Source organism: Mustela nivalis (genome assembly GCF_964662115.1).
Source record: "Mustela nivalis genome assembly, chromosome: 5".
Taxonomy (NCBI): domain Eukaryota; kingdom Metazoa; phylum Chordata; class Mammalia; order Carnivora; family Mustelidae; genus Mustela; species Mustela nivalis.
This window is the reverse complement of record NC_139024.1, coordinates 102158354-102173874: the sequence shown is the minus strand read 5'-3', so window position 1 is coordinate 102173874 and position 15521 is coordinate 102158354. Positions and strand designations below refer to the sequence as shown.

At 38.9% G+C, this 15521-nt stretch overlaps 1 protein-coding gene across 4 annotated transcripts in view; it reads right to left on the bottom strand.

The window, feature by feature from the left end:
- The window catches only part of PRIM2 (DNA primase subunit 2), an 80775-nt gene extending 65604 nt beyond the window's left edge, over nt 1-15171 (bottom strand). For all 4 annotated transcript variants that reach the window (XR_014311943.1, XM_082731271.1, XM_082731272.1 and 1 more), the window contains exons 1-5: nt 15073-15171; nt 14167-14328; nt 12258-12361; nt 9478-9557; nt 7991-8111 (exon numbers count right to left, since the gene is read on the bottom strand). Coding sequence is in view for 3 of the 4 variants with exons in the window: in XM_082731271.1 (XP_082587397.1) it covers nt 7991-8111; nt 9478-9557; nt 12258-12361; nt 14167-14320 (459 nt within the window). In the remaining variant the exon portion in view is untranslated. The remainder of the gene's footprint in view (nt 1-7990; nt 8112-9477; nt 9558-12257; nt 12362-14166; nt 14329-15072) is intronic.
- Nucleotides 15172-15521: the final 350 nt, after the last annotated feature.

The window sequence follows — 15521 nt, the reverse complement described above, 5'->3', positions numbered from 1 at the left end:
CAAAGAAATTTTATTACTCCTCTATCACAAGAAGCAGCAAGAGACCCAAAACATTGTGTCATCCTTACAGTCAAGTTCTTTGGGGGACAACATGACATATTCCAGATGAATGGTCAAGTAGAATGGGTTTGCACTACAGCAAGGAACACTGAGAAACAATCACTTTTACAGCAAGCAGTAAGCAAGTCTCCTCTATATATCAGGAAGGTTATTACTTCATCCCTCAAGGCTGCTTGTCAAAAACACAGCTGTGAGAAATGGGCTGGGTGAAGAGTAGTCATGATCGTATTTTCTTGACATACCAAGCAAGACATGTAGGATCAGAAGGGGGAAGTTCCAACAGTAATATGCATCAGACAGGGAATTCAAACTCCACAAATACAACACCAGAGTCTGGACTATTAACCACTATTAACAAATCACATTCAAAAACATTATTGATGGGGTGCCTGGGTGGCTCTGTTGGTTAAGCGTCTGCCTTCGGCTCAGGTCATGATCCCAGGGTCCTGGGATCAAGCCCCACATCGGGCTCTCTGCTAGGCAGGGAGTCTGCTTCTCCCTCCCTTACCCCCTGCTTGTGCTATCTGTGAAACAGATAAAATCTTAAAAAAAAAAAAAGAAAAAAAAAAACTTTATTGTTGTTGTTCCCCTAATTTAAAACTATAATTACTGAGATCATTGAGAACTCTCACTAAATATGGCAAACTGAATATAAATATTTATTTCCATTACCTCCACAACAAAATGAAAATGACAATAATGATATAAAAAGAATATAAACCACCAACGACAAACAAAATAGTGGAAGAGGGAGTTCAACGTGTTTTTGGAAAGAGGATGAAAATGTGCTAACTGATCGAAACGAGAACAGGACACCACAATTTAAATCCATAAAGATACTGAAAAGAGAGCTGGTATTATCTCATTATTCATAATTCATTATCATGAATTAGATGCACCAAACACAAAAAATGAAGAATGAAGAAAAAGAGAGAGAGAAATAAATCACCATAGTAAACAGTGGGCTCCTGGCTCTCTGATACAAGAATGTTGCTATTAAGACATAAATCACTGTGGAAAGAGATTGGAGGCTTCCTTTGACATATTAACTTTGGCAGGGATCATCAACCAATTATTTTTTAGAAAATAAGTGAATAACACCCAATAGTAAATAAGTATCTCATACACTTCCATGTACAAAATATAAACCCCAATCTTCCAGTCCACTTTTTAGTATCTCTATATTAAACATAAACAGAAAGCCAAAGATCATTAGACACTTAAGAAAAATATTGAGGGGCGCCTGGGTGGCTCAGTAGGTTAAAGCCTCTGCCTTCGGCTCAGGTCATGATCTCAGGGTCCTGGGATCGAGCCCCACCATCGGGCTCTCTGCTCGGCAGGGAGCCTGCTTCTCCTTCTCTCTCTGCCTGCTTCTCTGCCTACTTGTGATCTCTGTCTGTCAAATAAAAAAATAAAATCTTTTTTTTAAAAAAGGATTTTAAGGAAATACTATGAATGAATGTATACACCAATTAGATAATTCAGATGAATGGAGAAATTCCTATAAAACACAAACTACCAAAACTGACTCAGGAAGAAATAGAAAATTTGGAAAGATCTATAATAAGAGTAAATCGGTAACTTTAAAACACCCCGCAGAATGCAAGCTAGTGCAACCACTCTGGAAAGCAGCATGGAGATTCCTCAAAAAGTTGAAAATAGAGCTACCCTACGACCCAGCAATTGCACTACTGGGTATTTACCCTAAAGATACAAACATAGGGGGCGCCTGGGTGGCTCAGCAGGTTAAAGCCTCTGCCTTCAGCCCAGGTCATGATCCCAGGGTCCTGGGATCGAGCCCCGCATCAGGCTCTCTGCTCAGTGCAGAGCCTACTTCTCTCTCTCTCTCTCTGCCTGCCTCTCTGCCTACTTGTGTTCTCTGTCAAATAAATAAAATCTTAAAAAAAAAAAAAAAAAGATACAAACATAGTGATGCAAAGGGGCACATGCACCTGAATGTTTATAGCAGCAATGTCCACAATAGCCAAACTATGGAAAGAACCTAGATGTCCATTAACAGATGAATGGATAAAGAAAATGTGGTATATATATATATACACATATACACACACACACACACACACACACACACACACACACACACACACAATGGAATACTATGCAGCCATCAAAAGAAATGAAATCTTGCCATTTGTGACAACGTGGATGGAACTAGAGCGTATCATGCTTAGCGAAATAAGTCAATCGGAGAAAGACAACTATCATATGATCTCCCTGATATGAGGAAGTGGAGCTGCAACGTGGGGGGTTTGGGGGGCAGGAAAAGAATAAATGAAACAAGATGGGATCAGGAGGGAGACAAACCATAAGAAACTCAATCTCACAAAACAAACTGAGGGTTGCCAGGGGGAGGAAGAGGATGGTGGGGTCAGGGACACTGAGGAGGGTATGGGCTATGGTGAGTGCTATGAAGTGTGTAAACCTGGCGATTCACAGACCTATACCCCTGGGGCTAATAATACATTACATGTTTATTAGAAAAATAAAAAATAATAATAAATAATAAGTACATTAATTAATTTAATTAAATAAAAAAAACAAAACACCCCACAAAGAGATGCCTAAGCTCAGACAGATTCCCCGGTTAAATTCTACCAACTGTTTAAAGAAAAATTAACACTAATCCTTCACAATCTCATCCAAAAAAAAAAAAAAAACATCACCCAGAAGAGCAGGACACACTTCACACTTCCCAACCTCTTCTAAGACCAAGATTACCTGATACCAAATCTAGACAATGACATCACAAGAAAACTACAGACTAACATCTCTTACCAATAAATACAAATATCCTCCAAAAAATACTAGCAAATCAAATTCAGCAACATATAAAAAGGATCATACAGGGGTACCTGGGTGGCGCAGTGTGGAGTCTGCTGGAGATTCTGTCTCTCCCTCCCCTCCCCCCTTGGTGCATGTGTGCTCACTCTCTCTCAAATCAATCAATCATACAGTATAACCAAAAGGGATTTATCCCAGAACTATCCATCAAGGTCAGGATCAAAAATCAATTAATGTAACTCACCATACTAATAAAATCATACAATCACCTCAACAAGTGCAAAAAAAAGCACACGACAAAATCCAAACCCTTTCATGATGAGAATGCTCAAATAAAATTTGAAGGAAATTTGCTCAATCTGAAGAAAAGACATCTGTAAAAAACATATACCTAATATCACAGATCACAGTGAAAGACTGAATGCTTTCCCCCTAAAATCAGGAACAAGACAAAGATATCCACTACTGCCACTTCTATTCAACATTGTACTAGAGATTCTAGAAGGGAAATTAGTCAAAAATAAAGAAATAAAAGGCATCCATATTGGAAAGTAATGAATAAGATTTGTCTCTATTTGTGAGACATAATCTCCTAAGAATCCACTAAAACCTCTTAGTATTAAGAGTTCCATTAGGTTGCAGGATATAAGATCAATATACAAAAATCAATTGAACTTTTATACATTAGGATAAACATTCCAAAAATAAAGAAATAACTCCACTTACAGTGACATTAAAGAATAAAATACTTCACATCCATTAGGATGGCTACATTCAAAAATAAATAACAGCAATTGTGGGTGAGAATATGGAGAAAGGAAAACCATCATATACCAGTAAGATATAAAATGGTGCAGCCCTAGTGGGTATTTACCCCAAAGATACAGATGTAGTGAAAAGAAGGGCCATATGTACCCCAATGTTCATAGCAACAATGTCCACAATAGCTAAACTGTGGAAAGAGCTGAAATGCCCTTTGACAGACAAATGAATAAGAAGTTATGGTCCATATATACAATGGAATATTACACAGCCATCAGAAATGATGAATACCCAACTTTTCTATGAACATGGTTGGGACTGGAGGATATTATGCTGAGTAAAATAAGTCAAGCAGAGAAAGTCAATTATCATATGGTTTCACTTACTTGCGGAACATAAGGAATAACATGGAGGATATTAGAAGAAGGAAAGGAAAAGTGAATTGGGATAAATTGGAGGGGGAGACAAACCATGAGAGAGACTGTGGACTCTTGAGAAACAAACTGAGGGTTTCAGCGGTGAGGGGTGGAGGAGGAGGGATGGGTGAGCCTGGTGGTGGGTATTAAGGAGGGCATGTATTGCATGGAGCAGTGGGTGTTGTACATAAACAATGAATCTTGGAACACTGCATCATAAAGTAATGATGTATTTTATGGTGACTAACAACACAATAAAAAAAAAAATTACCTAGAAAGAAGATAGAGGAAGAAAAGCCTGAAATGCCAATAAAAATGTTCAGATGCATCAAATATTAAACCAAATATTTTGCCTGAAAAAAATAAAATAAAACCGTGCATCCACTTTGAAAAAGTCTGGCAGTTCCTCAAAAGTTTAAACACAGAATTACCCGATGACCTAGTAATTCCATTTCCAAATACATATCTAAAGTAAAAAGATATCCACACAAAAACCTGTACATAAATATTCACTACAACATTATTCCTTTTTTTTCTTTTTAAAGATTTTATTTATTTATTTGAGAGAGAGAGACAGTGAGAGAGAGCATGAGCGAGGAGAAGGTCAGAGGGAGAAGAAGACTCCCCATGGAGCTGGGAGCCTAATGCGGGACTCGATCCTGGAACTCCAGGATCATGACCAGAGCTGAAGGCAGTCGTCCAACCAACTGAGCCACCCAGGCACCCTTACAACATTATTCCTAATAGCCAAAATGTAGAAACAATCCAAAAGTCCATCAACCTGTTAAACAGAGAAATAGTACTTGACAATAAAAAAGAAGTACTGATTTTTGCTACAACGTGGATGAAACTTTAAAATATTGTGTTACCAGGCTCTCTGCTCAGCAGGGAGCCTGCTTCCCCTCCTCTCTCTCTGCCTGCCACTCTACCTAGTTGTGATCTATGTCTGTCAAATAAATAAATAAAATCTTTTAAAAAAAAAAAAATAAAATAAAATAATAAATAAAACATTGTGCTAAGTAAAGCATTATTCACAATGGCCAAGATACAAAAGCAACCCACGTATTCTTCCACAGATGAATGGATAAAAAAGATGTGGTGTATATATACACAATGGAATATTACTCAGCCATAAAAAAAAATGCAATCTCTTCCTTTGCAACAACATGGATGGACCTAGAAGATATAATGCTAAGTGAAATAAGTCAATCAGAGAAAGACAAATACTATACGATTTCATTCATATGTGGGATTTAAGAAAAGGAACAACAAAAAAGAGGGAAACCAAAAAACAGATTCACATATAGAGAACAAACTGGTGGTTGCCAGAGGGGAGGTAGGTGGGAAGATGGGTGAAATACATAAGGGGATTAAGAATACATTTTTTTGTGATAAGCACTGAGAATTGTACAAAAATATATACTGAAAATAGGGGCACCTGGGTGGCTCAGTGGGTTAAAGCCTCTGCCTTCGGCTCAGGTTATGATCCCAGGGTCCTGGGATCAAGCTCTGGGATCACCAGGGAGCCTGCTTCCTCCTCTCTCTCTGCCTGTCTCTCTGCCTACTTGTGATCTCTGTCTAGCCAATAAATTTTAAAAATCTTCAAAAAAAATTAAAAATATGTATATATATACTTTATTTCTAAAAAAAATTATGCTAAGTGAAAAATAAAAAAAGGGGCACCTGGCTCAGTTGGTTGAGTGACTGCCTTCAGCTCAGTTCATGATCCCAGAGTCCCAGGATCAAGTCCTACTTCGGGCTCCCTGCTCAGCAGGGAGTCTATTTTTCCCTCTGACCCTCCTCACTCTCATGCTCTCTCAAACAAATAAATAAAATCTTTTAAAAAAAAAAATTATGCTAAGTGAAAGAAACCAGTAACAAGACCACAAGTTACACAGAATTCCATTTATGTAAATATACAGAATAGGCAAATTCAGAGAAAGAAAGCAGATTAGTGGTTTCCAAGGGATGAGAGGGAGAAATGAAAAGGGACTACTAATGTGTAGGATAATGAAATGTTCTCAGATTCTTTTCTAAGGTAATGAAATGTTCTAAAATCAGATCGTGGGAATGGTTGTACAATTCTGTGATTATACTAAAAACCAAACCAATAAATTGTACGTTTTGTTTTTTTCCCTTCCCCTAAGTTGTACATTTTAAAAGGGTGAATTTCAAGGTATGTGAATGCTATCTCAATAAAGGTATTATAAAATATTATACCTGTGATCTCACTTACATGTGGAATCTAAAAAAACCAAATGCACAGAAGCAGAGAACAGAATGGTAACTGCCAGGAGCTGGGAGGAGGGGGGTGATGAGACAGTGGTCAAAAAGTACAAGCTTCCAGTAGCATAATACCACAATGACTATAGTTAACAACACTGTATTATACAATTAAAAGTTGCCGTGAGAATAAATTTTAAATGTTCTCACCATAACTACGACAAAATGGTAATTATGTGAGGTGAAGGATGTGTTAATTAGTCTTATTGTAGTAAACACTTCACAATATATACGTGTATGAAATGATCACCTTGGACTCCTTAAACTTACACAATGCTATACCTCAATTATGTCTCAACAGAGCTGAGGAAAAAAAGACATACTGTATGATACTATTTATATAAAGTTCAAAAACAGGAAGACTTTAAGATATAAGAAGTTAGATAGTGGCTAATTTTAGGTGGGAGACAGGAGGTATTGACTAAGAGGAGGCACAAAGTGCGCAGGTGATAGCAATATTCCATTTAACTTTGGTAATCATCACTGTGATACTTTATAGAGCTATACAATTATGATCAGTTATATGATTAGTTATGATCAGCTATACAGTTATGAAAAGTATACACTACACCCTTCTGTACAGAATTAAATTGTAAAGTTTTAAAAAAAAATACGGTTTTTGGTTAAAAAAAATTATACTTGGCAGTACACTGAAACACTTTAAAATAAAAAAATAGAGATTTAGAGGTGCCTGGATGGCTCAGTTAATTAAGCGTCTACCTTCAGCTCTGGTCATGATCCCAGAGTCCTAGGATCGAGCCCCTCTTGGGGCTTCCTGCTCAGCGGGGAGTCTGCTTCTCCCTCTCTCCCTGCCCCTCCCCCTGTTCATGTTTTCTCTCTTTCTCTTTAATAAATAATCTTAAAAAAAAAAAAAAAGAATTAAAAATATCCTCTCAAGGACACATCTCTATTCATTTCTATCCATCTATCCATTTACTTATTTATAAGTAGGCTCCATGCCCAGCACCCAGCATAGAACCTAATGTGGGGACTGAACTCACAACCCTGTGATCAACACCTGAGCTGAGATCAAGAGTCAGATACTTAATGGACTGAGCCACCCAAGCACTACTCTGTTTTCTTTAACATATTATTAGCTTTAAATTTTTGGCCTAGAAGACTGTGGTAAAGATGAACTTTTCTGGGGGCGCCTGGGTGGCTCAGTAGGTTAAAGCCTCTGCCTTTGGCTCAGGTCATGATCTCAGGGTCCTGGGATCGAGGCCCTCATCTGGCTCTTTGCTCAGCAAGGGAGCCTGCTTCCCCCTCCCTGGCACTCTGCTCGGTTGGGAGCCTGCTCCCCTCCCCTCTTTCACTGCCTCTCTGCCTACTTGTGATCTCTCGCTCTCTCTCTGTCAAATAAATAAATAAAATCTTTAAAAAAAAAAAAAAAGAACCTTTATAAACTAATTTTTTTGTGTGCTTTCATAAGTCACATATTTAACAAAGTTACTAAACGTGACACTTCAGTACTAAGGAGTCCCCTTTCTTCTAGTCATGGAGAGGGAAGGGGTCATTGTTGTGCAAAACCAACAGATATGCTTTCAGGCAGGTACTTCAGAAGAAAATGTAAAGAGAAAGAATTCCACACATTAATACTCATACCTAAGGTTAACAGGAAGGGATGAATGATGAAAACAATTTGAAAATGCATACAAAACTATACTTACAGCCTCAAAGTGCAAATGGCTATCCTTTAAGAAATTCTGAATTTTGTCCTTGGGTAAAATACTGAATCGAAATCGAAGGAGATCCATTTCTTGTTGAATGAACCAGCGTCTAAGATCCTCACTGAAATGGTCACAAGAAATGGTAATCATAAATGAAAAGCCCAGTGATTATTTTAAAAGTCCACTGATTATTAAATCCAAGAAATATTTATGAACTAAAACTCAAACACAAGCAAGATGCCAAAAGACAGAAGCTAAAAGCATACAAGCGCTGTATTATGATAAACAGCATAGATACAGACCACAATCTACCAGGGATGTGCTGATCATGGGGACAGGTATTATGAATATAAAATTAAAAGAACTAAATAAAGAATACCTTAAGCCTAGCTGATTATCAAATAATATAAAAGAGTTCATTGTATTTAACTGCAAAATAGTCATTTACATCAGAAAATGGGATATTCCTTCAGTCTAAGGTGGGTTTCATCAATACCAAATAAACACCAATTTTTTTTTATTTTTTTAAAACACCAAATTTTTTAAAGGTAACTTTATCTCTGAATAGATTATGATCAGAGAAACTCTGAAATTAAACTTTGCTTATAGCTTTATAAGCTTACAAAATTTAATTGTGAAAGTATGCCTCAATTTTTTAAAAGCCAACATACAAATACATTAATTCATAAAATATACAAAGGACATTATTTTTGTCACAAAATAATTATACTACTGCATGTAAAATATAACACAGACTGTCAGCAATTTATTTACTGCATAAACTACATAAACTGTCCATGCTTTTTTACAAAAGAAAAACTCCAGGACCAAACACAGTCAATAAGTTCTCAGTTATAATCTGGTGATAGTAAACAGTTTCAAGATCCTCACTGGATAAGCCTTTCAGTAGAAAGAAACAGGAAAAAAAACTTACAATGAGTGTTATTTAGCCAAAATTAATACAGGAAAAAAAACACAAAGTTGAAAAAAAAAAAAAAAGGCAACTAACTCCTTCTCCCTCTGGGTGGCACTATATTATAACAAACCAACTAGCAAAGGAGACGGCCACCCTTAATCTAATGGCCACTAACCCATACATCTCAATTTCAAAAAATCTGTACCAAGTACATGTTTGAGTTACTATTTCTTAGAAATAGTCCCACTATTTTTTTCTGGGAAAACAGAAGCAAAAGTCCTTCTTATTGAAATCCCCTCCAATTTCAAATCCCAAGTTTTGGGAAAGAACCTGTCCCATGAAGCTAACAAGTGTTTCAACAGGCAAACTTCACAACAGAATTTTTTTCAGTATTTTTTAGAAAACAACTGGCTTCAAATAATTCACCGCAATGTGTTCAAATCATGAATTGCCAGTTTCTGATGTTATTCTGAGTTTTTCAATGTTCAGTACAATACATGTCATTTTCCCATGTACCAATTTACAACTCAAGATGTCAGATTCGACTGTGAGAGCGTAAATGTGTACTCACGACTGGCAATAAGCAAGGCGTAAAATAAAGTGAGAAATATGATCTTTCCTTCGTGGTTCATATTCATTCTCTAAGCTTTCCTAAAAATAATGACACATGGATAAGATAAATGCATTAGAATGATAAGAGGTATAAAGAAACACAGAGTCAGCATAAGCCAATGGTAAAGTAAAAATTTCGAAAACAAATTTCATAAATATGCTTTCCAAGATAATTACCATTTTATGTAAGGTAGCAATCAAGTGAGATTGAGAACTAAACTGACATCAACAAAACCTCCCAGATTTGGACTCCTCTTCTCTTCCTATCAACTTCCCTCTTAACTTCCTTTCTTACACACCCCATACCCAGGGCTCTCGCCTCTTCAACCACCTCTTGCATCAGCCCTCAACTGCTTTCATTTAACCATTTGTCAAAACTTAGATTTTTAAATAAATCTATAGCTACACTCTACAGTCCTATTCCCAAAACACTGAGAACCTCTGGGAAAAAAATACACCATTATTGAGAATATGGAATATTAAAAATTGACAATCTCTAAAATAAACTTGACTTTTACAAGCACTAAGGAATCCTTATGCAAGCTCAACACAGTAAGAGCAAACAGGTCTTGAGCACTTACGAGGTCCCAGGCACTGTTATAAGCATTTTTAATCTTATTAACCCATTTAATCCTTTGAAAACAATCTCTTAGTAGTAAGAGATTAGTAAAAGATAGTAAGCACTACTATATCCCTATTTTAAAAATGAGAAAACTGAGGCACAGGAATGTCATATAATTTTTCCAGGGTAACAATACTTATAAGCAATAAAACAGGGATCTGACTCATAATCATCTTTCCTCACTCTTAGAAAAGCTGTTTCAGTCTTCACTAGTTGACCCAAGCTCCCTACCACACCACCTACCCTTCTCTCTCAACAGATAACTTCGCCTACTTTACAGAAATTAAAGGCCACAGGCCAACTTTTGCAGCTCCAGGCTTCTGCATCCACACTGTACGACCTTCCCTTCCATCTCTGTGGACAAAAGATCTCTCCCTCCTCCTACATAAACTAATCCCTAAACCTAAGCCATACAACCCTTCTGCTCTTACCCCCTAATGATATTGCTTAATCAAATGCTCTCTCAAAGTGTCTTCAAATTCCCTCTTCTTTGTCTTCCAGATTTCTTCCCTCAGCTTATAAGCATGTTCAAGTATCTCCTGTTGTGTATGCATGACTTCTCTTTTCCCTATACATTTTTCTGTATTCAGACCTGCTTCTCCCTGTCTTTTCAGCTAGCCATCTTAAAACAGTACATATCCCATACCCACCTCTCTCCCCCAAACACTGCCATCACTGGCTTCTGCCTCTATCTACAAGGCCCAACCAAGCTAATAAATCCAATGGATTCTATGCAATTCATCTTTTATGAGCCTAACCTTCTGAAATTAAGTAGTTAAGGGTAACATGAGGGAGACAAAATGTCCAGATTTGAATCTTGGCTCTACCATCTACTATCTTTCTTATAAGCCTGGGCCAGTTACGTAGCTCATCAATAACTCCATTCCCTTATCTAAATATAGGGGTGACGATAGTATCTGTCTCATAAGACTGTTAACTGAATTACACAGATTAATATATGTAGTGTGCTTAAACTGGGATACAGTAAGCATAATATGAAAGCTTGTTATAATATGAATGCTGTTAATTGCTATGGTATTGCTATCATGATCATTACGTCAACTCCAGCCTTCCTTGGCTACCATGCCATTATTATCTCCGCTGATCTCCTACCTCTCCGGCAATTCCTTCTCAATCTCCTTCCCAGACTCTCCCAATTCTACTTCACTTTAAACATTGGTATTCTTCACATCCTGTCTGCCATCATCTTCTCACTCAAATATTTTCCTCCTCCTGATGATACCAACTTTCTTCTTAAATCCATACCTCCACTCCAGAGATCTCCTGAGTACAACCTGTATGCATATCCAACTATCCACTAGGCCCTTCCATGAGCACCCAAATTCATGTCTAGAACTCAACATCTTTCTAAGATTTGCTTCTCCTCCTGTAGATCATCTCTCAAACTACTATCACCATCCACCTAGTTGTCCTAACCAGAAACCTGGGTGTCATTCCTAACTCTTCTCTCCCTTCTCCCTGCAATCAGTCACTAAAATCTTTTCCTCCAACCTTCAGAGTATCTCTTAATATCAGTCCCCTTTTCCCCATTCAATTCATTCTCATCATTTTCAAGCTGACTGGTTTTCCTCCTACCAGACATGGCCCACTCAATCTGCTGTTGGCAGCTATCTTCCCAAAATAAAAATCTGATCACATCTATCAGATTCAGTTCCAGCACTACCTGGAACCGTGATGCCTTCCCAAACCTCCACAGTGTGAGCTGGGTAATTATATGTGCTCTTGGAGTTCCTAGAGCAAATATCTAACAGCACCCCAATGCTGTGGTGCCCAGGGTACGTCTGGCAATGTCTGGAGATATCTACTGGGCAGAAGCCAGAGACGCTATTGAGCATCCTACAATGCAGAGAACACTCCCTACACCAAGGAATTATCAGACCCAAATGTCAGTAGTCCTGAGGTTGAGAAACCCTGCTGTTTTATAATCACTATAAGCCAATCACCCCTAGTGGACTGCAGATATCCCTTCGGGCAGAGTCTATACTACATTAGTCTTTTTAAAAGCCCTGTGCCTAATAACAGATCTTTTCTACAACCAAAACTCACTATATAAATATATACAAACTGAAGAACATCTCTTTCCCACTTTTACTTACTCTGAAGGAAAACTTGAGTCTTCTTATCTCACTCTCCAACTTACTCTGGTATGGCTCAGTTCCTTTCACATAGCTCACACCAAGATTTTCAACTGCTTTTAGCACTAGAAAATATTTTAAAAACAGAAGAAAACAACATATGAATGCAAGAAAATTTTTAAAAACTAAGTCCCAAGACAAACTCTTTCTTTGAATAGCAATCCCATAATTACTTATTTTTAAAAGATGACAAACTATAATGACTTTACTTTCTGCAAGTACACTATATAAATTATATAAATTTATAGGAAAATAATCTCCATCCATGTGCAGAAAATATCCATGTCCCATAACATAATCTAATACCAGGGATTCTGAGGAAGAAGGATGGGGGATCATCACTGCTGTACTGAGCCACCACTGTTGAGGAATTCAAGTGTGTTGGTACGAAAAGAAAATTGAGCACCCTTGTTTGCATCCCTCATGTGGAACTGTCAGTTTGCTTCATTTGCTCAGCATACACGCAACAGAAAAAATAGCCTTTCCTTTACTGATGAAGTAGAAAAGGAGAAGACAAAAGCAAAAAAGCAGAACCTTTCAACAATTCAAGTGAACTGTCCTGAATAGATCCACACAACTGTTCAAAGGTTCCCAATGTACCTTGTCATTCCTTCCGCAGGTGAACTCTACTCCCATCATTATGAAAAGCATTTTTTATAATTCAAGAATGAAAACCTTCTAAAATGAATCCTGAGCGTAAACCCATGCCCCACAAGCACCTCACTATGGTATCCCAAACTAAACTCATTCTCTTCCCTTCCATCCTACCCCTCTTCTGGCCATCCCCATCTCCACTAGCAAAGTTTCTAACCACTAGATCATCCAGTTTCAGCCACTCCTACCTGCCCTCTCACTCCTCACATCCAAACAGTTACCAAATCCTTCAGGAATACCTCCTTAGTATCACTTAAATGGCTCCCTTCCTATCCCTGACACTGTTACCCGACTTAGCTCAGGCCCACACCATCTCACTCCTTAAGTGCCTAATGTAAGGGGCACTTTTCAATCACCTTAATCTCTATGAAGCACCTGACACTGCTAAGCTTCCTAAAACCCTCTTCTCCTGTGTCTTCACTCTTCATTCATCAGCTCTGAGAGCTCCCTCTCTGTATTGTCACTCGGCTCTTCTAAAAGTGACTAACAGTATCATACCTTACCTTCTGATTTTCCCACAAGGATATCCTAGAACATAAACTCAGAAGACACTGCTATTATTTGTTTCCGTTTATGCCTAGCTTATTTCTCTCTTTCACCAGCACTCTGACGATAAGCAGGCCCGCAATACTTACACCCAGATATTACACCACTAGCTTGGCACAAAATGCCCTTGGTTATCCATTCTTCTCCACCTAACCTAAACTTGTCCTTGTCACTGTTCCTCAAATATAACATTCTCTCTTGTGCCTCCAAGTCTCTGTACAGTCCACTTTCTCAGCTTGAAAAAAATTTTACTTTTCTTTTTTTGAGAAATTTCTACTCATCCTTCAAAGTCCAGATTACATTTCAACTTCTCTACGGAGTCTTAATCAGTCTGAGTCACTCCCACCTCTTTCAAGAGCACTACTATTAACCTCTAGTACGACACTTAAAATACTAAATTACAGTTATTATTTTGGACGTCTGTATCTATGTCCTAGAATACAGCTTCAACGAATGTGAGAATTACATTATTCATCTGAAAATCCCCACCCAACCTAGAATATAGTGGCATTCAATAAATATATACTGTACAACAAATAAAATAACAAGCCCTCAATATATACATTTCTTGAATGAATTGAATGAAGGAAATAAATTACCCTCATTCATTCCCCCAAAGTGTAAGTGAAGTTGTCAAGAACATACAAACTCTAATACAAGTATCGCTCACATTTAACTCTATCGATAGCCAAGCTTTCAAATTCGATCAACGATATGCTTTCAGAAGGTGGCTCCAAGTAAAACTGAAGGCTATGAGGGTAGCAAACATTCCTTTGGTCACCTGTCAACCTCAGTCTTTTCCAATTTGCTCGAGAAAACTGCATCTCGTTACCTTGGAAGGAAACATAAAATGGTTAAAATAATGGCAAATAAGAGTTGAAAACCACAAACAAGTACAAAACATAAACTTCACATACATAGGAAAAAACTGAAGGGCATGCATAAAATGTTAACCGCGGTCGTCCCTGGGTAATAGGTCCTTCTGTATACTCCAGAGTTTCTACAACACACCTGTAACAATTCTGTCAGGAGAGTGGGGGCGGTGTGTGCAAGGTGAAATGCAGGTGGTGGTCAAAACGTCCAAGAACAGGAACGTGAGGCTACGCTGCCTGTTCACTATAGGTCTGTGGGCCACCGCCCTCGGACCTCTGCAGCCCCAAGAGTTAAGATGAGAAGTTATACGGGCTGCCATCGTGAATTCGGAGCAAAGTGCGGTAGGTTCTGGTTTCCAGAGAAGAGGCTTAAGGGACCGGGTCCGGTGACTCACTTCCCAACTCATGACCCTGGGAAACAGAACACGTCTTTCCAATTCAATCTTTCCGAACTCTGTAAGAAGCATCTACAAGCTCCTTATAAAAATCAGCCCCCTCGATCCTACCGGAGCCCTTCGGCGAAGCTTCCCGCTCCACTCGCCCGCCCCGGCATCTCAGCCCCAACCAATCAAAATCTGATACCCCCTCCCCGCCGTGTCATCCTTCGGCTCCCACCGCTGGTAAAGTGCTCTCCCTTCTTTCCCCACTGCCAAGCTCCACACCGCGACCACTGTCCGTCCCAAAGCCGCAGGAGGTCCTCTTACCTGCAACCACACAAAATACCAACCACACAAACCCCCGACCGGCACTTTCCTCGGATGGCGGGAGAGTTCATACGGGATCGGAAACGGAAGTGACGGGACCTCAGAGCCCGCCCCCCGAGCGTCCCGCCGGCCCAGGCCGCGCCCTGCGCATGCTCCGTGAAGCGTTCCTGAGTTCTGGAGCGAGTATAGTCGGCTTTGCCGGCTTAAAATTTTTAAAAATACGCTCTTGTGTGTTTCCAAATTATAAACTGCACCTCCTGTGTGTGCCGTCAGTAGCTTTTGATGATTGAAACTGGGGTCCTGAAAGGCTAGCGGCAGAAATGTCCACGCTCCGAAGAGTATGGAGCTTTAACCCAGAGGGCTAGACCGACTCCTCTGAAGCTAGCAGAGGAATGGAGAAATGGGCGTTTAAGGAGCTCCTTTCGCACCCGGCTCACTAACAGGGGCTC